General features: G+C 43.2%; 1 protein-coding gene across 1 annotated transcript in view; it reads right to left on the bottom strand.

The window, feature by feature from the left end:
* DNAAF11 (dynein axonemal assembly factor 11) overlaps window positions 1-25,604 on the bottom strand; it is a 129,753-nt gene that overhangs the window by 80,484 nt on the left and 23,665 nt on the right. Inside the window, exon 4 of the mRNA XM_060201236.1 lies at window positions 9,821-9,993. Within this exon, the coding sequence (XP_060057219.1) occupies window positions 9,821-9,993 (173 nt within the window). The remainder of the gene's footprint in view (window positions 1-9,820; window positions 9,994-25,604) is intronic.

The following is a 25,604-nucleotide window of genomic DNA, read 5'->3' as shown; positions in this document are numbered from 1 at the left end:
CCTGACGCTGTTGACTGGCTACGGAAGAAGGGCAAACGCTAGAAGAAGAAAGGAGAGCCTTGTAGAATTCTCTTGAAGTCGGCTCTGCTATCTATTATTGGGAGGGAAAAGAAGGTAAACAACTCATAGGCAATATAGACATGAGTCTAATTCTGATCAGTTTGTTACTAAAACTTTTTTTTGACCCAGGGTGTCTACTTCCTTCCTTCAGTGGCTTAGTCACTAGAAAGAAGGCTCTTCTGTGTGGTTATCTAAAATAAATAACTATGTTGTTATGATTTAAACTGTGTCATAAAAAGTTATGTGCTCTTCCCAATGCTATGTTCAAGTCCTAACCTCTAATACCTCAAAGTGTGGCCTTATTTGGAAACATAGTTATTGCAGATAGAATTTGTCAAGAGGACATTCTCCTGGAGTAGACTGGGTTCCTAATACAACATGACTTATTTCTTTATAAAAAGACTGTCATGTGAGACCACAGAGACACAGGGAGAACATTATGTGAAGATGAAGACTGAGGTTTCTACAAGCCAAGGAATAGCAAAAATGGTTAGCAATTTTCAGAAGTTACAAAAGAGTCCAGGAACGGATTCTCTCTCACAGCCTTAGGAGGAACCAAAACCTTGATCTAAAACTTCTTACCCCCACAAACAAAAAGTAACAGATTCCCAGTGTTGAAATCACTTGTTCTGCAGTACTTTGCTGTGGCAGTTCTAGGAAAATAACACATCTGTTCATACAATTCCATTCATTTAAGTCGCATGCTTTCAGTGAATGAGTAATTAGTATTTTAAAGTTTACTAACCTATTTTTTAAAAGTAGTAAACACATTTATGAATAGTTTTTTTCAAAAACAGAGGCTGTTGTCTCTTGTAACAGCTGAATCAGAGGAGAAGCTTGTTCAGAAACCTGTGCATTAACCCAGATAAAAGTGGTGACTGTGGATATTGTTTGAATGTAAACGTTGCCATTCAAATTTCACCTGTCCTGAACACAGCGGCACTGCCTTGTGGCTCAGCTGTGATGGCTCCACATCATATCATTATAATACAGAATCGGAGTCGGTAACATTCTGATTGTCACTGGTTCACTTTTCTAGGGAGTCACTACATAATGTTCTTTAGTCTGGTTTATGTTTGAGCTAAACAAAAGTTTAACATTTATACTAAACAGACATTCTAGACTCAATTACCTGAGCTGAGTCACTCATTCTCTTAACTAAAGACATGTCACATTAGAGAAATGTATTCCATCAATCCAGCAATCTCAGCTACAAAGAACACAGCAGTATAATAAAAACAAAAGAGCTTTACCAGTTGAAGAAAATGCCTATGATGATGCCAAGATCCATCACCCCTGCATGAACATGGGGGACGCACATGAGGGTCAGGCTGATGGGGATGATAGAAAACTAATATTACAACTTCAAAATCTGCAGGTAAGGTGATTTCTCTAGAGGTCATATTTTCCATAATTTCCAATAATAACAATAACTAGAGCAAGAGACTAGTGCAGAGAGCAGAGGTTCTCAAATGAGGTTACCAAGACAGTAACAGTAGAATGTGTTCGGTGCTATGTATCAGACCTACAGCATCAGAAACTCTAGAAATTGGACCCAATAAATGCCGGGTATTAAAAGAGATACCGGGAGACACTTGCAGATGCATGGCTATGGAGTAACAGACATCTCACTTGACTCTTTCTGAGCAACTAGGACAAGCAAGGGGACCTGCGGTGGTGCACCTGGTTGAACGCGTGTATTATAATGCACGAGAACCCAGGTCCAAGCTCCTGGTCCCCACCTGCAAGGGAAAAGCTTTTTGAGTGGTGAAGCAACATTGCAGGTGTCTCTCTGTCTCTCTCCCTCTCTAACTCCCCCTTCCCTCTCAATTTCTGACTGTCTCTATTCAATAAGTAAAGATAAGCTTTTTAAATTAAAAAAAGCAATAAAAAAATCACCTGAAAACTCAACAAAATGCAACCAAGATCTCTTCAGAAACTCACTAAGCCACAGGTGAGTGCTGGCACATGTTGTTAGTTGTTGGTATCTTCTAATTCTGCTTTTAAAAACCCCTTCTGTTTCATTTGGTTTAAATCCCCCCTGCTTAACACTATTCTATTTACATAACCACTTCATTCTATTTACATAGCCACTTCATTCTATTTACATAACCTCTGTTAACAAGCACCACCTTCCAGTCACTTTTCTCTCCACCCTCTCTATGTCACATCCTGTTTCCACCCTACTTGGCAAGTATATATAAAGACAGCATTGTGAGTTTTAGGGTACTTTAGTTTAGTTTAGCTTAGCTTGGTATAGATTGTGCTGCGTCCTGCATGAATAAAGAGATACTGCCTATAGCTCAACCATGAGTCCCTGGTCATCTGTTACCCGCCCGTGAAGCCAGCCCGGCGAAAAACAACATAGCCTGGCAAAAACAACAGTTAGTGGATGAAAAAGGGGTGAGGGATTGCTGCTCAGGACTCAAAAAGCAAACTCAGTGGTAAGTGAAGCCAAACTGGGAGTTACCCTGTAGAGCACTTGGCTGGTGACAGAAGAGTACATCTGTGTGCTAAACCTTTGGACTCAAGGAGAACAGGATACTAAACTTCCCACAAAGACCCACTAGTGTGTTTCAGGGGAAAAATTCCAGCTGAAACCAAAGCACTTTGGTCAGTCAGTTCAGGCTCCCATAGCTGTCTAGAAAAATAAAGCCCAGCCAAATTCCAGTGGCAAGGCAAGGAGTTAGCAGCTGAGGCATGTCACTTCGGGGAGGGGAGGGGAGGGGAGGGGAGGGGAGGGGAGGGGAGGGGAGGGGAGGGGAGGGGAGGGGAGGGGAGGGATTTAGTCAAAGCAAAAACGCTTTTTTAAAGAGAACCACCTAAAATAACACATCAATTTACAAATTTGACTTCTTAAGTAACTCACTTAACCACAAGTGGCTATACGCAAGCATGACCAGGAGTGAGAGACTCTCAGGAGTAAAAAACAGAGGTCATGCCTGTAGGAAGGAAGGCAGGGAACTTTGGGGCCTTAAACCGATCCTAGCGGCACCAAGATATTAAACTGCACGCAAGGCTCACCTGGATTTATGGCAACAACTTGACTGGGAACCGATCCTATGTGGTCTACACAGGCATTGACATCTGGCTTGGGAAACAAATTCTGCTTTTTCCTTGAACACTAAGGAGAAAGGAATTCTCTAAACACACACACACACACACACACACACACACACACACCTTCTACCAGAGGCTGGAACAACATTAGGGAGAACCTACATTGACATCAAAGACGGGAAGCCAGCAGCCTAGTGGCAAGGATATAGTCTACCTTCCACCCTCCAAGATATATAAATGGGGGAAATCCAAGTCTTAGCCACAGAAACTTCTTTTGGCACAACAAAAAAAAAAAATTAAAAAGCCACACCGGGGAGCCAGGTGGTAGCACACCTGGTTAAGCGCAGTACAAAGCTCAAGGACAGGTGCAAGGATCCTGGTGGGAGCCCCCAGCTCCCCACCTGCAGGGGTCACTTCATAAGCAGTGAAACAAGTCTGCAGGTGTCTTTCTCTCCTCTTCTCTACCTCCCTACCCTCAGTTTCACTCTATCCTATCCAACAACAAACAGCAGTAGCAACAACAACAATGGAAAAAAGATGGTTGCCAGGAGCAGTGGATTTGTAGCCCAGAAGATAACCCTGGAGGGAAAAAAAAAACCCATACCAAATGCATAAACTGAGAAATACACAGACAGAAATGACTCCAAATGAGCAGACAGACATGGAAAAAATGGCAAGGAGTTCAGAAAACTCATTATGCAATTAATTTGAAAACAAAGATCACTTTACCAGAAATATAAAGTACAGAATACAAAATAAAACAAAACAACAACAACAAAACAAACTCCAAACAGAACAACAGGGAGTGAAGGGTACTTTGAATGCAGTTTAGTCTGAAGAGGCCTAGGAAATAAACTCAGTCAGGTGAAGGGGAGAATATCAATGCCAGGAAACACAACCATCACCTGCTAAAAATTTGAACCTCGGGGCCAGGCAGTGGTGCACCTGGTTGAGTGCACACATTACAGTGCAAAAGGACCTGGGTTCAAGCCCCTGGTCCTCACCTGCAAGGGGAAAGTTTCACGAGTGGTGGAGCAGAGCTGCAGTTGTCTCTATGTCTCTCCCTCTTTCCACCTCCCCCTTCCTCCTCTCAATTTCTGGCTGTCTCTTCCAATAAATAAATAAAGATAAATTAATTAAATTTTTTTAATTAAAATTCTTGGAAAGGAAAGGCTTAGGAAAAATGAAGCAATTGTTCATGAAGTAGCAGGCTCCATCAGAAAAACAAATGACAGAGTAATTGGGATCCCTGAGGGAGAACTGAGGAAGAGAGGAGTCGAGAACATATTCAAAGAAATTATCGCACAAAATTTTCCACAACTGAGCAACATTCAAAACACAGAAATACAAGAAACTGAGCAAACATCTAAATTCCTGAATCCAAAGGGAGCACCAAGATGTATCATTGCAAAACTATCCAAAACCAAGAACAAGGAAAAAAGCATTGCAGGCTGCGATGTAAAGGAAGAAAGTCACATACAGAGGCAGAACCATCAGGCTTGTATCTGCGTTCTCATCACACACCTGAGAGGCAAGGAGAGAATGGAATGGCATATTCAAAATATTAGAAGGTAAGAATTGCCAGTCACAAATACTATACCCTTCTAATTTATCCTTCAGATATGAGAAAGGAGTACAGATTTTTTTTTTTTTTTTTTTTTTTTTTGGCCTCCAGGGTTATTGCTGAGGCTTGGTGCTGTCACTAGGAATCCACAGTTCTCAGAGGCCATTTTTTCTTTTCCAGAAATAAATTGAGAGATTATGGGGAGACAGAGAGGGAGAAAGACAGAGAGACATCTGCAGACCTGCTCCATCACTCATGATGCTTCCCTCTGCATAAAGGGGTTGAGGGCTTGAACCCAAGTCCTTGTGCATTGTAACATGCACTTACCAGGTGCACCACACCTAGCCCCAAGCAAACTGTAAGACCTGTGAGAACTCTGGTGGTGTCTTTGAGAGGTGGGATCATGGGGATACAGAACTCCTGTGGTCTGTGTAGTGTGAAACCATACACGGCAATTTTACAATCTTGTGACCTACTGCTAATCACAAATGAAAAATAAGTAATAATAATATATAAAGGGATACCATGGCCAGACAAAGAGATCACTTGGATAGTGTGTGTTCTGCCATGTGTGTGACCCAGGTCTGAGCCAGACCCCAAATGTATTGCAGGAAGCTTCATTTATCTGGTCTCTTTCACTTTTATTCTCTCCACCTTTCTGTCTCCATTAAAAAAAATAAAATAAAGGCATACAAAAGTTTGAGAATCAATGTTATAGAAAATGATTTAAGAAAGGACATAATGAAAAAAATATTATAAAAGTCCAGTAGTTTAAGACTAGTGCAAAGGTTTAGCTTGTTATTATTAATGATGAGGGCTCTTCATGGATTTGATCTAACTGTAAATAGTTAAATGACCAGATCCAGCTTTCTAGTCCTTTTTCCAACTATGACAGCATCCCCCCAGGCAATAACTTGGGTCCACCTGCATGTTAGCTGTCAGATGCAGGCAAAATTTAGTAGGATCATGGGCCCCTTGGAATATACCTAAAACAGACCTACTAGCTTTTTCCAAAATGCAGACCCCAAATCTCAATCTGAACTATTCCAGCCTTTAGGTTCATGAGTAGTCAACAATTTGTTGTACTTTATATATTAACTCTTTTTCAGCCACCAGGTTCCAGATGCTACCATGATGCCAACCATCCTTCCCAGGGCAGAAGACCCCACCAACGTATCCTGGAGCCCCACCTCCCCAGAGCCCTGCCCCACTAGGGATAGAGAGAGACAGGCTGGGAGTATGGGTCGACCTTTCAATGCCCATGTTCAGTGGGGAATCAATTACAGAAGCCAGACCTTCCACCTTCTGCATCCCATAATGACCCTGGGTTCATAATCCCAGAGGAATAAAGAATTGGAAAGCTGTCAGGGGAGGGGGTGGGATACAGATTTATGGTGGTGGGAATTGTGTGGAGTTGTGCCCCTCTTATCCTATGGTCTTGTCAATATTTCCATTTTATAAACATTTTTTTAAAGAAGGGAACACAGAACCTTAGAAATGAATAGAAAGGAGCACCAGCTTCCACATTTATTTCTCTAGTGCAGAACTTTTAATTTTCCTGATTAAAAGTTTAAAATATCATGAGGGCGGTGGGGACGGGGATATGAGGAATACAGGGAAAAAGCCTTTAACAGTGGAATTAAAAAATCACTAATTTTAGTCTTACATATACAAAAAAAATAAAGGCATGGGATAGATACCCAATGGAATATTACTCAGCAGTGAAAAAGACTATAATGTGCCCTTTGGGACTAAGTGGCTGGGACTAAAAATGATTATGATTAGTGAAGTAAGTAAGGAAGTAAAAGACAGATACAAGATGAACTCACTCATTTGTGGAATACAGAGAAAGGAAATACATGAGCTTGAAAACAGAATATATATATATATATATATATATATATATATATATATATATATATATATATATATTCAACCCATATCTATAACCTTGGTATGGTAGTTACCTGGTTACCGTTGGAAGGGGGTGGGCCCAGAACTTTGGTAGTGGGTGTGCTGTGGAATTATTATTCTCCTATCATCTTATATTATAAATCACTATTAAATCACTAATGAATATATATTTTGAAAAAATAGAAAAAAAATTTATAAAGAGGAAACAGGCATCCCTGGCACAGATTCCCAACACTCTTTATTTAGTAGAACTGGCACGAGAGCAATAGATTTTGAACAGTAACATTTTGAGGACAAAAACAAGCAGTTGGGACGGAGAGGTCACCCAGTACATAGCATGTTCTATCAGGCACAAGAACCGAGGTTGGAACCTCCAAGCACCACATGGGAGTTCCTGACCCCAGGAAGCTTCATAAACAGTGGGCTTGTGCTATGGTGCCTCCCATCTCTCTGTGTCTCTTTCTCTCTCTGCCTCTCACCATTTACCAAAAAAAATGAAGACAAAGCATTCATCTGAGTGTAGTAGAATCGTGTAGTCTCGGCAATAATCCCAGGTCATAAATACACACACAGAGAAAACAGATGACCTGGATTTAAACGTGCAGTAAGCTGGCCTATCCAAAACATTATCTCAATACATAGTCCATACAAACAAATAATTGAAATATTTATGCATTTTTGAAGTAAATTCTTCATTATCAGATGCGGTCAGTACACTACATTTTCACTAACTCAGTACTGGAATCCACAGACTATATGAGTGAAAAAGCAAATCCCGGGCCTCAAGTTACAGATACACTGATACGCAGGGACAGGCGGCAACGCACTGGGTTAAGCAAACACATCACCATGCACACAAGGATCTAGGTCCCAGCCCTCCCTCCCCACCAGTGAGGACTCCACTCCCCAGCAGTGAGCTTGCGTCACCAGTGGTGAAGCAGGTCTGCAGGTGTCTTATCTTCCTCTCTCCCTTTCGATCTCTCATTACCTCTTAATTTCACTCTGTCCTGTCAAATAAAAATAAAATAGAAAGAAAAAAATGGCCACCAGGAGCCACAGATTTATAGTTCTAGCACGGAGCCCTAGCTATCACCCTGGTAGCAAATGTGTGTGTGTGTGTGTGTACATACACGTACATATGTTTACAACCTTTCCAGTTGCTGAATTAAGTATTGTTTTTTTTGAATATTTTTTATTTTCCCTTTTGTTACCCTTGTTGTTTCATTGTTGTAGTTATTGTTGTTGCTACTGATGTTGTCGTTGTTAGATAGGACAGAGAGAAATGGCGAGAAGAGGGGAAGACAGAGGGGGAGAGAAAGACAGACACCTGCAGACCTGTTTCACCACCTGTGAAGTGACTCCCCTGCAGGTGGGGAGCCGGGGACTCGAACTGGGATCCTTATGCTGGTCCTTGAGCTTTGTGCTACGTGCACTTAACCCGCTGCGCTACCGCCTGACTCCCTGGTTTTTAAAATTTAACAGTAATCACGCTGAATTAAAATTCAGTTTTTCAGCTGTATGAGACACACTTCCAGTACTCAGTAGCTACATGGGATCACTAGGAGCAAAGCTTTAGACTCAGCAGGTGTGGACTGAGCGTTGGTTCCCTCTGTTCTCACGTGCCCCCCCCACACACCATCAGCAGAGCACTGCCTAAGGATGCCCAGTGTATTGGGTATTGCCGCTGGAGCCCAGCCAAGTTAGAATTGCTCAAATGTAATTGCTGGGGATCCTTAAAAGTTGCATGTAAATGTTTTTCTTTAACAGATCACATCATTGTAAATGTATTAAAGTTCCTTGTTACTTAACAAAAAGAGAGAGAGAGAGAAGGACATAATGAAAAAAAATTATTTTACAAGCCTAGTAGTTTAAGGCTAGTACAAAGGTTTAGCTTGCTATCATTAATGACAAGTACTCTCCATGGATTTATCTGACTGTAAGTAGTTAAATTAGGGACCGGGTGGTGGCACACCCAATAGAGTAAACATGTTGCCATGCTTAAGGACAAAGTTTCAAGACCCTGGTCCCCACTTGCAGGCGTGGGGGAAGCTTCATCAGTGAAGCAGTGCTGCAGGCGTCTTTTTTTATTTATAAAATGGAAATACTGACAAGTCCATAGGATAAGAGGGGTACAACTCTACACAGTTCCCACCACCAGAACTCCGTATCTAACCCCCTCCCCTGACAGTTTTCCTATTCTTTATCCCTCTGGGAGCATGGACCCAGGGTCATTATGGGATGCAGAAGGTGGAAGGTCTGGCTTCTGTAATTGCTTCCCCGCTGGACATGGACGTTGACAGGTCGATCCATACTCCCAGCCTGTCTCTCTCTTTCCCTAGTGGGGCAGGGCTCTGGGGAGGTGGGGCTCCAGGACACGTTGGTGGGGTCGTCTGCCCTAGGAAGTCAGGTTGGCATCATGGTAGCATCTAGAACCTGTTGGCTGAAGAAGAGTTAAGATAGAAAGCAGAGCAAATTGTTGACTACTCATGAACCTAAAGGCAAGAATATTGTAGATGAAGATTTGGGGTCTCTATTTTGGAAAAAGCTAGTAGGTCTATTTTAGGTATATTCCAAGGGGCCCATGACCCTACTAAATTTTGCCTGCATCTGACAGCTAACATGCAGGTGGACCCAAATTGTTGCCTGGGGGGATGCTGTCACAGTTGGAAAAAGGACTAAAAACTGGATCAGGGCAGAGAGTGGCTCCCAAATATGGGAAAGGTGTATAAATATCATTAGCTGTAAATCCCATCGATTTGATCTGAGGCCCATATTCAGGTCAGGAGCCTGTGTGACCTCTGCATCCCTGTAGGTCTGAGCTCATGTTCTGTAGTCGCGGTGAGGGACATGCCAGACCTGACGCTGTCTTTTTCTCTCTCTAGTTCCACCTTCCCTCTCAATTTCTCTCAGTCTCAATTAAAAATATGTATTTTTAAAAGAAAGCAGTTTCTTTTACAAATGAGAGGTTAAATAAATTTCTGTATGTTCTCTAGATGAAAGCAGAAAAGTATGGTATTTCTTGTTTCAAATTATCCCATTTATTTTTACTAAAGTTATTAAAACAAGTGCAATGGGTCAGTGAGGAACAAAAATGATGAATTCTTGGCAGATTCCATTCTCCAAAGCAGCACACTCCCTCACAAATCTGTAAATAAATTAGGAACTGGTATCACTGGATGTTTCAGTTGTTCTGAGAGCGCTGCAGAATCAAAGTCAGTGTACCTTCAGCTGTTGAAGAGTCGCCACCACAAAGGGCCTGTAGCCGACAAAGTATGCACACGGGTTGCCTGTGAGAAAGAGCTCCTTGAGATGGATGTTGTGCCGGAGGGCGTTAACGCTGCTCAGCTCTCCAATGAAATTCACTGTCAAGTCAAGTTTTGCCAGAGCTTCACATCCTGTGCAGGGAAATGGAAGGAACAGTGAGCCGAAAAGGGATGGGGATGGGGGGGGGGGGGGGGCAGGGCACTCGGTATAAGTTCCAACATTACCATGTTTAAGGACCCAGGTTCAAGACCCTGGTTCCCACCCGAAGGGAGAAATCGGTGAAAGAAAATGGTGAAGCGGCACTGCACGTTTCACTCTTTCTCTCTCCTTCCCTGTTATCTTGCCCTTCCCCCCTCAATTCCTCCCTGTCTCTATCAAAAGAGAGAAAGAGGAAAAAGAAAGAGAGAAAGAAAGGAAGAAAGAATGGAGGGAGGGTACAAAGAAAAGAAGAGAAGGAAGAAATAAGAAAGGGAGGGAGGGAGGAAGGAAGGAAAGAAAGAAGGGAAGAGAAAGAGCCTCAAGGTTTGATGGGTCCACTGTGTGGGCACCAAGCTCCAGCCCTGGTGGCAAAAAACAAGTTAATAAATAATAACTCTGTAAAGCAGCGGATCATGTGGGTAATAAATTGTGTGCAATAAGATAATAGAGTCGACAGGTGCATTAGTCTCAGTCTGCTGACTGCTTATTAAGAAGTGGTTGTTCGTAAAGGTCCACTGACAGCACGTCTTAGATCACTCTGCATCGCCACTCACTCCCTGATGTCTGGCTGCTTCAGTTAGGTAAGTTATTTTCCCTGGTCACACCTGAATGCCCTAGTCAGTTACACTCTGAAGTAAAGAAAGTTCCATATAAGTTGATGCTAGGGTGGGCACCGTGTTAGAACAACGTTCCCTCTAGAAAAAAAAAAACACCTCGCATCTGTTCTTCTGGGAGCTTTACCAGGTAGTTAAGACCACACTGCATTGTAAAGGGCAAGAATCGCAGCAGGATGTCTCTTCTTGAAGAGACAGAAAAACTTCATAACCACTAAGAATCTAGCTGAAATCATCAGCAAACACAAAGAATAAGAGAGTTGGGCATCTTGGGGACTGACTGGAAAAAGGTGAACTACTGACTCTGTTTATAGTACATCTGAACCAAGTACCTTCAATAGAGAGACAGCCAGAGGCTATAGGGATCAAATCCATTCAAATCTCAGTCGGCTCCCCTCACTCAGATTGCATGTGAATTTGGTGGTCAGGAGTTGAAATTCCCAAATTTGACTTTGAATTCAAATCTTATCTTTTTCGCGTCTTTGCTGTGCGACTTTGAAAACGTCACAAGCTTCAGTCTTGTCTTCGGCACAATTACCATGGTGCTGCTGCCCAGTTCAGGGGTTGTTGTGAAAATAATTCAAGGAGAATACTTGAAACACTGTCTATCAGCTAGGGCTAGACGCAGCCCAACTATCACTCTTCTGATTTTCATGTAATTTTGACTCGCATTGTTGGACAATGTGCTGGGGCAGGGAGGATGTCCTCTAGCTGTTGAGTAGAGAGCTTATGGTTTCTCACTGTAAATTAAGGGTGAGTCGAGTTGGCTTACAAATCAATCTCTGTGGTATAGGTACAACACAAAGTTGTTCTTCCTGGTAACAGACTCATACTTATTCGATTAACACCGGAAATTTTACAGCCTCCAGTGAGAATCCATCCCTATTGATCTTCTCTCATTGCTTCAAACTTCTGTTATTCTGCCCTCTCCATTTTATCTGGATGATTTTATCTATCAGAAATAGATAGCTAGAAGTATAGAGACATTGACTAGAATTCACACAGTTCAATCAGCTACTAAAGGGATAAGTTGGGAGTTGAATCCAGGTCTGCAAAGCTGAACAGCTTCTCAGAACAGGTAGACCAGAAGGCCTTTGCCAACGTTACCTACTTAGTGCTAACGGCACTAAGACCAGTATCGTTACTGCAGAATTCTCTGGCCTCAGCTCTGCAGAATACAACTGTAGATCTGTAATCACACACAGTGGTTGCCATGCTTTCCTGAGGGTGGTGAGGTACAGGAGATGCTTGAGATTTAGAACAGAATCAAGTCAGCCTGGGGGAAGCTAGAAGCAGGAAGGGGACACAGGGAGTCCAGAGGCTAGATGTGGGTCAGCAGGGGGGTGAGTACAAGTCCTCTTCTCTGCAGAGTATAAATACAAAATACCCAGCATTGTTAATGGGTTGGGGCTGGAGAGACAGCATAGCGGTTATGCAAATGGATTTCATGCCTGAGATTCTGACCTCCCGAGTTCAATCCCCACCACCACTAGCATAAGCCAGAATTGAGCAGTGTTCTGGTTAAATAAATAATAGTAATAATTTTTTTTAAAAAATTGAAGAAACAGGCTAGTATTCTCTATCTCACTATGCTGTTGCATAATGTGATATTAAATCACTGTTTAAGAAAGAATGGAAAATGCGAGCAGAATAGGTAACAGGAATTAGAGACGCTTCCTTAGGAGCCAGGGGGAGAGCACTCATCTTCCACATCAGAAGTCAATACAGGATGCCCAAGTGAGAAATCTGAGAAATTGCAGACTAAGAGTATGAAAACTGTGCTAGAAATACATAGCAGACAGGCCAGGTGGTGGCACACCCGTTAAGCACGCATGGTACTAAGCGCAAGGGCCCGCGCAAGGATCCTGGTTCGAACACCAGCTCCCCACCTGCAGGGGTGATGCTTCACAAGCCAAGGAGCAGGTCTGCAGATGTCTCTCTGTCTGTCTCTCTCTTTCTCTATCTCCGCCTCCCTTCGCAATTTCTCTGTCTTATCCAATACAGTGGAAAAATTGGCTGCCTGGAGCTGTGGCTTCATTGTGCCAACACTGAGCCCCGATATGGGGGAGAGTGGGGGAGTCAATAGCAGAAGAGAGAATGAAAGTTAACTGGTCACCTCGAGCCATGAAGCTTAGGAGTCTTGGAATATTAAGAAGAGACTGTTGCTTTTGCTTTTGCTTTTTTGTTTTTCCTCTCTCTCTCTCTCCCTTCCTTCCTTCCTTCCTTCCTTCCTTCCTTCCTTCCTTCCTTCCTTCCTTCCTTCCATCCGACTGTCACTCATGAGACAAAGGGAGAGCCCTAAGGCATATTCTATCGTAGGAGCTAGGGAGTCAAACACTGACCCTCATAAACGGGAAGTGTGTATTTTACCCATTGGATCACCTACCCAGTCACCAAAACTACTACGATTTTTCTTTTTACATTTACTTTATGGGGGTGGTAGGGGTGGAGGCATCATTATTTATGATGTAGCGGTTGCCACGTGTTCCATTTATTATTATTGTTGTGATTATATATTTTTTTAGAGAGAGAACTAGAACATCACTCTGGCACATAGCATGCTGGCAATTAAGCTCAAGACCTCCCGTCTGAAAGCCTAGAGCGCTAGCCACTGGACCACCTCCCAAGCGCTCTGTCCTGTTTCTCTCCTCCCGTGAGAGTTGTCCGCGGCCCGCACCCACCACCCATCTACCGCACTGTCAGTGTCTTCCCCGCTGCAAGATGACTTTTCAGAGACAAAGAAGGAGGAAAAGGGGCAAGATTCCGCAGCACTGACGCCTCCCCCAGCTCCAGCCTGGCTCACCCCCACCACAGAGCTGGTGGCGCTACCTGGGCAAAGCTGTCTCGGCTGAGATCAAACGGCTAGTTGTCTACATGAGTACAGATCACACTTCTGCTTTTTACATTATGTTACATGGTGAAAATACTATTATAAAAAAAGATGAGTAGTCAGCATGTATAACAACAAGAGCATGTTTACCTGTCTCAGCCAGATTCTATTACTCAAGTGAAGAGACCCAGTAATTTCAGCATCTGGGCAAGCGGGTCAGCAGACAGAACACAGGACTTGCACGTCTGAGGCCCAGAGCAGGGCTCTCTGCTAGCTCTCTTTTCCTCTCTTCTTCATTCTCTCTCTCACTTATGAATTAAGCAAATAGATCTATTTCTTTCTTATAAAACAGTAGTTCACACCTTCAAAATATCATAGCTATGAAAAGCACCATAAGTATTTCCATTAAATGACTGAAAATATTGACAGAATTTTAATGTACTGGCAAATTTATGAGATTAAATTACAGTTCCCAGTATTCAGTCTGTCAATATATAAAATAAGCTTTGTAAACTTTATGTTTTTCCACCTTGGTTCACAATTTCACGTGAAACGTATCTAGCTTTCCGTCCATCCCTCAAGTGCAAACAGTATTTTCTACAAAACTGTCCAGGACAGCTCTGCTCACAACAGGAAGCAAAGTCAGGACACTCCACACACCAGACCACAAATCACTTTACATACTGCAGCTTCCATGATTCAGTCACTACCAGTTAAAAAGGCTGATGCTGGGGAGTCAGGAGGTAATGCAGCGGGTTAAGTGCATGTGGCGCAAAGCGCAAGGAGTGGTATGAGGATCCCGGTTTGAGCCCCCGGCTCCCCACCTGCAGGGGAGTCGCTTCACAGGCAGTGAAGCAGGTCTGCAGGTGTCTATCTTTCTCTGCCCCTCTCTGTCTTCCCCTCCTCTCTCCATTTCTCTCTGTCCTATCCAACAACAATGACAACAATAAAAACAATAATAATAACTACAACAATGATTTAAAAAAACAACAGAGCAACAAAAGAGGAAAAAAATTTAGCCTCCAGGAGCAGTGGGTTCATGGTGCAGGCACCAAGCCCCAGTAATAACCCTGGAGGCAAAATAAGTAAATAAATAAATAAAAATAAATAAATAAAAACATGGATGCCATCACTCTCTGAAGAATGCACATGAGACAGCCCATATAATTTAAGTTGCACTGCTGTGTCTGTTTTATAATGGTTGTAAGTGTGAAAGATATGTTTGGATTGATCTTATATAAAATACAGGTTACTTTGTACTTTTTTAAAAAATGCGCAGGGTGGGGGGTAGAATCCAGAGACATTAAAATCATTTTCATATAAAGTTGGAGAGTATTCAGAGACTTCAAGTTCAAAAATCCCTATATGGGGGGGGGGAGTTTGCTAAAATCCTACATGTGAAGGGCTCTGCAGATGTTTGCTTTTTCAGAATGATGAATGCACTTGGCCTGTACAAACCAAATTAAACTACATCGGTCATCTCAAAGCACAAGTTTAGCTGAACTAGTCAAGCTCCAGTCTGGGGTCTGGGGCGAGGCGCTTTCTCTTCAGCTGTCCCAGGCTCCCCCTCCGGTTCTGTGGGTGCAAATCCACCTTCACTACAGTGGGACGCCTCAGGCCCCTGGAATGGGCAACACTGACTTTCCGAGGTGGAGAGCAGGCCATTGGAAGCCGCAGCCTCTCCTTTTCAGGTTAGGGTGAGCAGGAGTGGGCCAAGGGATGCAAAAGAGGAGACACTTCATTCTACACTAGTGAACGCAAAACAGAGCAGGAAAGTGCTGGGGGGGGCGGGGGGTGTTGCACCTGGTTGAGCGCACATGTTGCAGAATACAAGGTCTCGGGTTCAAGGCCCCAGTCCCCACCTTTAGGAAGGAAAGCTTTGCGGGTGGTAAAGCAGTGCTACAGCTCTGCCTCTCTCCCTCTCGATTTCTGTCTGTCTTTATTTAATAAATGAACCAAGACAATAAAAATTTTTAAATAAAAAAAAGAAAAGCACTCGCTATTCTTTCTCCCATTCAGAATGCAAAACAAAAATGCAACTTGGTTTTAAAATTATATTCCTTGTGAATTCCCATTTTCTTCCTCTCTCATCCCAGAGCTTTCAAATGAAGCAAAACAAACAAACAAAAAAAAGTGCCTATTTGCCAGCAAACGACACCTGTTCTTCCTCACGCCCCAAGCAGCCCCTCAAAAGAGTTCTGCCTCTTCCCCACCTTAGAGCTGGAAGGCCGCACAAAGTATTGATGGACGCGGGCTGAGCTAGAAAGACAATAGTGACAATACTGCCCTCTAGTGGTGGAAGCGCGAAGATGACAGCCAATGTGGAACCCTTTCACCTTGGAAAATGCAGACTGACCGGTTACACTGGCTCCTGTGCTAAATGCGCCCTGGGTCAGGGGTTTGGGGATAAACAGATAATTTTATTCAGATTTTTTTTTTCAATATTAGGAGCTCCTCTCTGCCCTAATCCATCTTTCTAGTCCTATTCTCAACTCTGCATCTTCCCAGACAATATTTTTAGCCCACCTCTGTGTTAGCTATGAAGATCAAGCAAAGATTACTAAAGTCATGGGCCCTAGGAACATACCTAAAATAGACTTCCTAACTTCTCTCCACCCTAAGATCCCTATTCTCATCTGCCCTGTTCCTACTTTGGGGTTCCTGTTTATTGTTTAATTTTATTGTTTTATCTTGCCACCAAGTTGAAGATGCTACTCTGATTCCATCCTGACTTCCCTGGGCAGACGACCTCATCAGTGTGTCTCAGGACCTCACCTCCCCAGAGCCACTAGGGAAAGACAGAGACAGACTGGGGGTGTAGACTGACCAGCCAATGCCCATGTCCAATGGAGAAGCAGTTAACAGAAGCGGAGACTCACACTTTCTGTACTCCATAAAGAATTCTGGTCCATACCCCCCAGAGAGGAGGATAAAAGTTAGGAGAAGATGAAAAGAGAGTGCTGAACTCCATTCCACCAAGACCTAGAGAGAGAGGAGGAATAACAGAAGCACAATTTGGAAGTCGCAGTAGATGTGGTATGACTTAGAAAGGAAGAGAAGGTGAGGCCGTAGAAAAAGAAATAATAAAGAAACAGTTAAAGAAATAATAGTCAGCCCATATCTGCGAACTTGGGAGAGTCACTTCCGTTTCTAATGGAGGGAATGGGACACAGAACTACAGTGGTGGGAAAGATGTGGAATTATACCTTTGTTATCTCATAATTTTGTGAGTCAATATTAAATCACTAATAAGAAGGGGGATAAATGCTCTTGGCAAAAATAAGAAGCCATGAACAGGCCAGCTAAGACTGATAGTATTAATTATTCCTCTGATATCTTACTAATATAAAATATGGGAACAGAATATTTTATCGTTCCATTTATCTATGTAAAAACACGGTAATAGAGTGGTGGCCAAGGAGAGCACACTGAATCCTTTTCTTTTCCTTTTTACTTTTTCGTTATAACCAAAACGCTGCTTAAGGTGGTGCTGGGGGTTGAACCTGGGATATTTGGTCCCTGGGAATAAAAGGTTTTTTTTTATATAACCACTACACTATCTCCCTAGCCTCATTTCACTTCTTTACAAAATTAATAATCATCACTGTTGTTGTTATTGCCAGTAGGGCTGTCTCTGGGGCTTGGTGCTGTGACACTGTAAATCCACTGCTCCCAGTGGCTGTTTTTTTGTTTGTTTGTTTTGCTTTCTGGTTTTTCTCTTTTATTTTTTATATTAATGATGTATAGTAAGTACAATTACTGGTACATGTGTAAAACTTCTCATTTCTCAGCAAAACCCCCTCACCTCCCGCCTAGGTATTCCTCCATCATTGTGCATTAGGACCTAAAAGTCACCACCGCCACCCCCGTACACACGAACACACAGTTCTCTACTTTGGTGTAATACTCCAAACCCAGTCCAACTTCTACTCTGTGTTTCCCCTTTCTGTTCTTATTTCTCAACTTTTGTCCATGAGTGAGATCATCCCATCTTCATCCTTCTTTTTCTGGTTTATCTCACTTCACATGATTCCTTTAAATTCCATCCAAGATGAGGTGAAGGTGGTGAATTCATTATTCCTAATAGCTGAGTAGTATTCCATTGTGTATATAGAACACAAGTTGCTCAGCCACTCATCTGGTGTTGGACACCTGGCTTGCTTCCTTCCAGGTTTTGGCCATTACAAATTGTGCTGCTATGAACATATATGTACACAGATCTTTTTGGATGGGTGTATTGGGTTCCTTAGGTTGTATCCCCAGGAGAGGAATTGCAGGGTCATGGGGTAGGTCCACTTCTAGCCTTCTGAGAGTTCTCCAGACTGTTCTCCACAGAGGTTGGACCAATTGACATTCCCACCAGCGGTGCAGGAGGGTTCCTTTGTCCCCACAACCTCTCCAGCATTTGTTGCTGCTGTCCTTTCTGATGTATGACACTGCCCCCACCCCCGCTTTTTTCTTTTCCTTTCTCTTTTACTTGATCGGACAGAGAGAAATTGAGCAAGGAGGGTGAGATGGAGAGGAAGAGAGACAGACACCTGCAATGCTGCTTCACTGCTTGGGAAGCTTCCCCCTACACATGGAGAGGGAGTCCTGAGTCCAGGTGCTAGCACGTGGTGACCTGTGTGCTTGGCCGCTTATGTCTGCGCTCAGCCCCCTTTATTTCACTTCTAATGCAGAAACGTCAGTGATAGAAAAAAGCGAGTCAATTCCAGCACTGAACATGGACTTGAGGACTTTGGTGCTGCTAATATTTTAAGTTTTGTGGGCAGAATTTTAAAATATTAATATGTATTTCATTTTTGTTGATCTATAACCTGTTACTTAAATGTCGGTTTCTACAGTAAGAAGCAAATAAGCTAAAATCTGTCCTAACCTCAGGGAAGTCCTCCTAATTATAGCTCTTGGCAATGGGATGTGGTGTGGAGCGCAGCTCTGCTTCATGCCCCTGCTCTAAAGGAAAGCCTGCTAGTCAGTAGGCCTGCCCACTCACACAGCGGCAGGATGTGGAGACAATGTCACAAGTAGGAATAAGCTACCTGAGCCCTCAGGTCCTTTGTGATTATAATCAGACACCAAGTGCGACCAGACATTTAGACAAAAAATAACAGCATAAAATAGAAATCTGGAAAGAAAAACTAACACTTGGAAAATACAAACCAACAGGACAACAAAGTTTAAATAGGGAATGTGGGGCTGGGTGGCGGTGCCCCTGGTTGAGCGCACATGATACAGTGTGCAAGGGCCCAGGTTTGAGCCCCAGGTCCCCAGCCGTAGGGGGGAAGCTTTGCAAGTGGTGAAATAGTGCTACAGGTCTCCTGCTCACTCGCTAGCTCTCTCTCTCTCTCTTCTACTTCCTCCCTCCTTCCTTCCCTCCTTCCTCTCCTCCTTCTCTCTCTCTCTCTCTCTCTCTCTCTCACAAACACAAAACATGAAAATAAAGGAAGAGCATTGGGAAGTAGTAACAGAAATGTTTAAGTGTTGGATAGTATGCCAGCTCCCCCTGGCTTCTGCTTAACACTATTCTATTTACATAACCACTGCATTCTATTTACATAACCACTGTTAACAAGCACCACCCTCCCTCCAGGGCATTGGTGGTTCAGTGATAGGATTCTCGCCTGCTCCGCCCCCTCCTTGTCACACTCTGATTTTCACCAGTCACTTTTCTCTCCACCCTCTCTATATCACATCCTGTTTCCACCCTACTTGGAGAGTATAAAAACAGCTGCTCTTCTGATTAAAGACACTTGGGAATTGCTTTCCGGCTCCGAGAGTTCCAGAGTGTATCTCCTGCGAAGTTAGTGCGGCACAAGTTCCTGATCCCTCTCCCATGCAGCAGCCTAGATCGTCTCCAGTTGAGTTCTCTCCAACCCAGAGAGCACTAGCTCAGGAAGAAGCACCCTCAGGCTATCCCAGCATCTGGCACCCGAACAGGGACACGTAAGCAGCAGATTTACAAGAAGACATCCTAGATAAGTACACACCTTTTGGGTATCTGCAATATTGTGTTAAGGCGCTGTGATTTTTTTCTTTCTTATTGTTTTCCTGAGATCTCTCCACCATGGAAAATCTTTTCCAAATTCTGCATTCTTTTTCCAGTATACAATTTTTATATATCTGGGACATTTTTCTCGGGGCTGCACCTTATGGCCTGTTGATCATCATAGCAGCTTTTAAGGGATATATAGGGCAACCTCTCAAAAGGCTTAAGGACCTAGAGGCTGAGGTCCAAGAGATAAAGGAAGTGATCATAGAACTTAACCAGCACCTTAAAAACAAGAAGAAGCAAAGGCCTGTCGTGATCTTCACCCACCCTAATTCCTCTGCATCTTGCCCTGAGGCCTCTATTTTGGCATCTTGCCCTGAGGCCCCTATTTTGGCAGACACGTGTCTGAATTCCCCTTTGGACTCCACAGCCACTTCTTTGGCCACCCCCATTTTGGCAGACACGTGTCCGAATTCCCCTTTGGATTCCACAGCCACTTCTTTGGCCACCCCCATTTTGGCAGACACGTGTCTGGAACCTCCTGCTGCCTCCACGGCTGCTTCTTCGCCCACCCCCGTTTTGACAGACATATGTCCGAATTCTCCTGTAGCCTCCAAAACCACTTCTTTGGCTGCTTGTCCAGAAGCTTCCACTTCGGTGACTCCTCCTTCCGCAACACACTTATCAGAGCAAGTCCACACATTTCCGGTCAATGTTGCCCCCAATAGACAAAACCCTCAGGCCTGGGAACCATATTCCGCCACAGACCTGAAGGAACTACGCCAGGCTATCAAGGATGACGGTATTCATACCCCATGGACCAGGTCCATTTTACAAGGCCTGCTTCAGAACCTTAATACCCCCCAAGATTGGAGGGATGTAACTCGCGCTACGCTCCCAGGCCCCCTCTTCCTGCAATGGGAGGCATTCTTTCGCGACAAATGTTTACAACAATCGCGGAAAAATATTCAAAATCAGCCAGAGGGGAATTTTCATGCATTGTTTGGAACAGGCCAATTAGAAACAGGGGTTCAACAGGCGGAAGCCAAGTTTCCACCGGGGTATTTTGATCAGGTACACCTGTGTGCATTAAAAGCATGGGAGCGATTAACACCACCCATGGGAGCAGCCTCAGCCCCCATTCTCTCCCTGCAACAAGAACCTGATGAATCCCTCGCTAAATTCATTGCCAGGGTCCAGTCGAGTTTGGAAAGGAAGATTTATAATCCTGACGCTCGTTTTCTCCTCCTGCTATCCATAGTCTGGGATGGAATGCTTCCGCATTTTCGACAGACCTGTATCACTCTTAAAAACGAACACCCAGATACTTGGATTCTAGCTACACAGGATCTCAGATCAAGCTCTTTTCAAGGACCTATGTTACAGGCCTATGCAGCTACCTTACATAAGCAAAAAGGGGCTTGCTTTCAGTGCGGTCGCCAAGGGCATTGGTGTAACCAATGTCCAGAAAATAGACCGCGACCACGCCTACAGTCAGGGCAACCCCAACTCCAGACAGGGAATCAGAGACCACGAATGCCTTGTCCCAGATGCCAGAAAGGATTTCACTGGAGGAGAGATTGTTGGTCAAGGTTCCATAGGAACGGCACGCCTCTGCCAAATGTAAACAGGGATTTAAACTAGGTATGGGGCTTCCCTTAGCCCTGCCCCCAAGAGGGAAGGAAGCAGGTTGCCCGCTTGTTGCTGTGCCCTTCTTCCACAAACAGAAGCCCAGCTTGGGACCCAATCCATCGCTACACCCACCACGCCAAGTAACAATAACAGAGGGTGAGCAGAAGGAGGAACCCGCGGTATGTGGGAACTTCCAGCATAGAAATAACCAGCTGGAGCAAGAGAACAGCTCGAATTCGGAGCCTGAGATTTTATGGACCACCCCTGTTTTAGAAAGGAGTCACCCAACTATGACAGTAAAGATTGGTAATATTCCTTTTAAGTGTTTGATTGACACGGGAGCAGATAAGACAATATTAAGACAAGCAGAGGTTCCCCAGAGTTGGGAACTCCTCCCAGGACCACGCTTACATGGTGTTGGAGGATTGACTCAGGCATTCCACACACGAGATTCCCTTGTGTGGGAAGATCCAGAAGGGACTACCGGACGCTTTCAGCCTTTAATAGCTGATATAAGCACCAATTTATTGGGAAGAGACTTGCTGGAATCTTTAGATGTAGTGATATCCTCAGACACCTCTGCAGGACACCACACTCACTCCTGTGAGACTGCTAGACCCAACCAGCACCCCCAATACTAACTGCCACTGTTTGTAACAGAACTCCCTGCTTAGACTGGCTTTCTAATGAGCCTGTCTGGGTGGAACAGTGGCCTTTGCCTAGGGAGAAGCTAGAAATTTTAAAATAACTCGTCCAAGAGCAGTTATCTTTGGGACACATTCGTCATTCTTGGAGCCCATGGAATACTCCAGTCTTTGTGATTAAAAAGCGCTCAGGAAAAAGGCGCCTCCTCCAAGATCTTCATGCAGTTAATAAAACCATGCAGGTTTGGGGCTCCCCCCAAAGGGGTTTGCCTCTTGCTTCTGCGATTCCCACAGGAATTCCAATCATAGCTATTGATATACAGGATTGTTTTTTCTCTATTCCCTTACACCCACAAGATTGTAAACGTTTTGCTTTCTCTGTTCCTTCTATTAATAATGCCAGCCCTGCCAATAGACTTGAATGGGTGGTACTGCCCCAGGGCATGGATAATAGTCCTATTTGTCAAGAGGCTGTTAAATCTGCCCTTTTCCCATATATTCATAAATGCCTTAAGGTTTTTCATTATATGGATGACATATTAATATGGGGAGAATTAGATACAGATCTCTCTGCCCTACGTGATTTTCTAATCCCTGCCTTAAAGAGAAGTGGACTTAATGTAGCTCCTGAGAAAATACAGCTAATTTCTCCAATATCTTTCTTAGGCTCAGAGATTTCCCTAACGCAGATTCGTCCTTTAAAACTTTGTGTTACTTTTCCTTCTAATCTCACTCTTGCTTCTATACAAAGTTTTCTTGGAAATTTGAATTGGCTTAGGCAGTATCTTTATCTGCCTATGAGCTGCCTGCAACCACTGTTTGATCTGTTAAAAGGAAACAAACAGCCCTCCTCAAAGCATATGTTAACCCCTGAAGCCTCCCTGGCACTGGAAAAAGTTAACCAGGCTCTCCAGGACATGCACCTCGTTCGGTTCTCCCCCTCCTCTCTGGTAAATCTTCTAATCTTTAACTCCACCCCCACGGTAGTGGGGGCATTGTGGCAGAAACATGGCATTCTCGAATGGCTTCATACGCCAGTAGGCGGAGCTCCAAGACTCCTTACTGAGATTGATGCCTTAGCATTTATGGTTCGCCAAGGAAGAAACAGATCGGTTCAGGTCTTAGGAAGGGAACCACATTCAATCATTCTTCCCTTTTCTCTCTCAGATACAGAATGGCTCATACGCCACCATTCTCGTTTTGCCATAAGTTTAATGGGTTTTCCAGGACAATTATATAATCATTTTCCCTCTAATAATTTGATAGCTTCTTTACCTCTGTTGCCTCTACTAGTACCTAAACTTTTCCCCTCTGCTCCTACACTGGTCACTGATGGTGGAAAAAAGGGAGCTGCTGCCCTTATATATTATCCAGACCGGCAATACCCCAAACCTCTCTTTACTGCACTTCCTGATAATTCCCCTCAGTACAAAGAACTTTATGCTGTTTCCTTGCATTAAAAGTTGTAGCAGAATCCTTCAAGCTTTTTTCTGACAGTGTGTACACTGTTAACTTACTTCCATGGCTTGCTCGATCTTATGTAAGAATTGATGACAACCCACTTTCTCCTCTTTTAATTCAAATTGCCTCTATGCTCTGTTATCAAACCCAACCACTGTATGTTCAGCACCTACGTTCCCATAGCCCTCTTCCTGGTCCCCTGTCTGAAGGGAATGCTGCAGCCGACCACCTTGCCTCCACAGGAATTCTCCTAGCCTCTGTCTCTAATCCTGCTGACTTTCATTCCCTAACCCATGTTAATCTTAAAGGTCTTCAAGCTCGATTTCCTGATATTCCTCTGTTAAAACGTATTCTTGCTACATGTTCCTCCTGTGAAGGTCTAATCAAAACACCTGCTATTCAAACTCTGGGGGTTAATCCTCGAGGTTTAAAAGCCAACACTCTTTGGCAAATTGATGTTACCCACATACCCAACTTTGGCAAACAAAAATATGTGTTCGTCTCAATTGATACCTTCTCTAAGTTTATGTGGGCTACAGTTCAGACTGGAGAAAACTCAAAAAAGCTTATAAGCCATATACTCTCCTGTTTTGTTGTAATGGGCTTACCTCTTCAACGTAAAACGGATAATGCACCTGCTTTTACCAGAAAACAATTTAAAGATTTTTGTTCCCTCTGGAACATTACTCATACTACAGGCATTCCGTATAATCCACAGGGACAAGGCATTGTTGAGAGGGCCCATCAAACTCTTAAGGCTCAATTAAATAAAGAAAAAGGGGAAATATACCACCCCAATATCCAGCTGGCAAAAGCCTTAACTACATTAAATCTCTTTAATATTTACAAAAACTCAGACCAACCTCCTATTATTCTTCATTGGCAAACACCACCCACCCTCCCAGCTATTAAAGTCAAATGGAAAGACCCACTTGATAAAATCTGGAAAGGACCTGACCCCCTGTAGACTATGGGGAGGGGTTTTGCATGCATTTTTCCACAAAATTACTCCAAGCCTGTTTGGGTTCCTGCCCGCCATGTCTGGAAATACCCACATGATGGCGCTGATATCCCTGAAGAACAAGAAACACTGCAAGAAGACTGGCTGCAAGAGGACTGGCTGCAGGATGCACCCCAGGATCCATAATACAGCATGGCAGAATATATATATATATGATTCACAGAACTCCTCCCCCGAATGTCTTATGCTATGACTGGCCAGTTGTGTTTTGTGAGTGAGTGAGAAAAAAAAAATTGAGTGAGTTGAGTGACCAAAATTTTTGTACGACCCATTGTGCTCAGAGTATTCTGAAAGTTAACTGACTTTGTATAAAACGGCTGGACGCAGCCATGGTTTCTGGAGACGTCCAGAAACAGTCCAAAAATTGTTCATTCCCCTTTTTGATTTCTTTTTTAAGTCTTGATATAAATATGAAATGTTTAGTCTTAAACTGTGTGAGTAAAGATGGTTCAACTATGACAGTAGATCTAAATTCGCATTTGAAATGATATGTCTTATTTACAAGTTTTTCTCCTGTGTGTTATAAACTATATGTTTAATATGCGTGTTTCGAGTTTGGTAAACATTAACTTAACGGTTAAATTGTAACTTTGAAGCTACATTCTTAAGAGAAGAGGTAAAATCAATTCATTAAAGTAACTGAGTGTTTGAGGTAAAACTCTAAATATTCAATGTGACAATTCATCATCTCCTAAGTTAAAATACAAATCCTCTATACAGGACATTTTTGGAGGACCCCCAAAAATGTCCTGTAAGCTATCTTGTGGAAATTAATCCACAACAAATTTGGCATCAATCTGATATTGTAAATGTACTAAAAAAAATGCCACTAAAATGTGTTAACTCTAGTAACCTGAGTTTGCTTAAAAACCCAATGTAAAAATAGTTAAGAATCAATATATGTGACTTAAATTCAGTATGAAAATTTTGCTATATAGAGACTGCTACATGAGGTCACATAGGATGACCTTTACACGAAATTATAAAGATACCTAAACCAATTATAATCATTGAGTTATCAATTGTAGTAAACTTCTAATTTGTTACAAAGTTTTTTCATAAGTAATTGACTACAGCTATGACAAGCCTTCGCATAAAGAATCATCTGCTCATATAGATTCCCCAGAAATCCATCTTGGACCCCTGACCTCTGACATCACCCACAATTACAACCATCCCCCGAAACCCATGATGTGACCTGACACAATCTGGAGAACCTGATTCACAGACTCCAAAGGACAAGACTTTCCTATTGCCTTTCTCTCAACCATCGGTGTCTGCTTTTCCTGCTTCTGTTTCACTCATCATGTTTTGGCGGTTCCAGGTCACTCTCTACAGAGAAGAAAAGTTCCA

This window comes from Erinaceus europaeus, chromosome 1, assembly GCF_950295315.1.
Source record: "Erinaceus europaeus chromosome 1, mEriEur2.1, whole genome shotgun sequence".
Lineage (NCBI taxonomy): Eukaryota > Metazoa > Chordata > Mammalia > Eulipotyphla > Erinaceidae > Erinaceus > Erinaceus europaeus.
The sequence above is the reverse complement of the archived record's forward strand: the minus strand, read 5'-3'. Positions and strand labels throughout refer to the sequence as shown.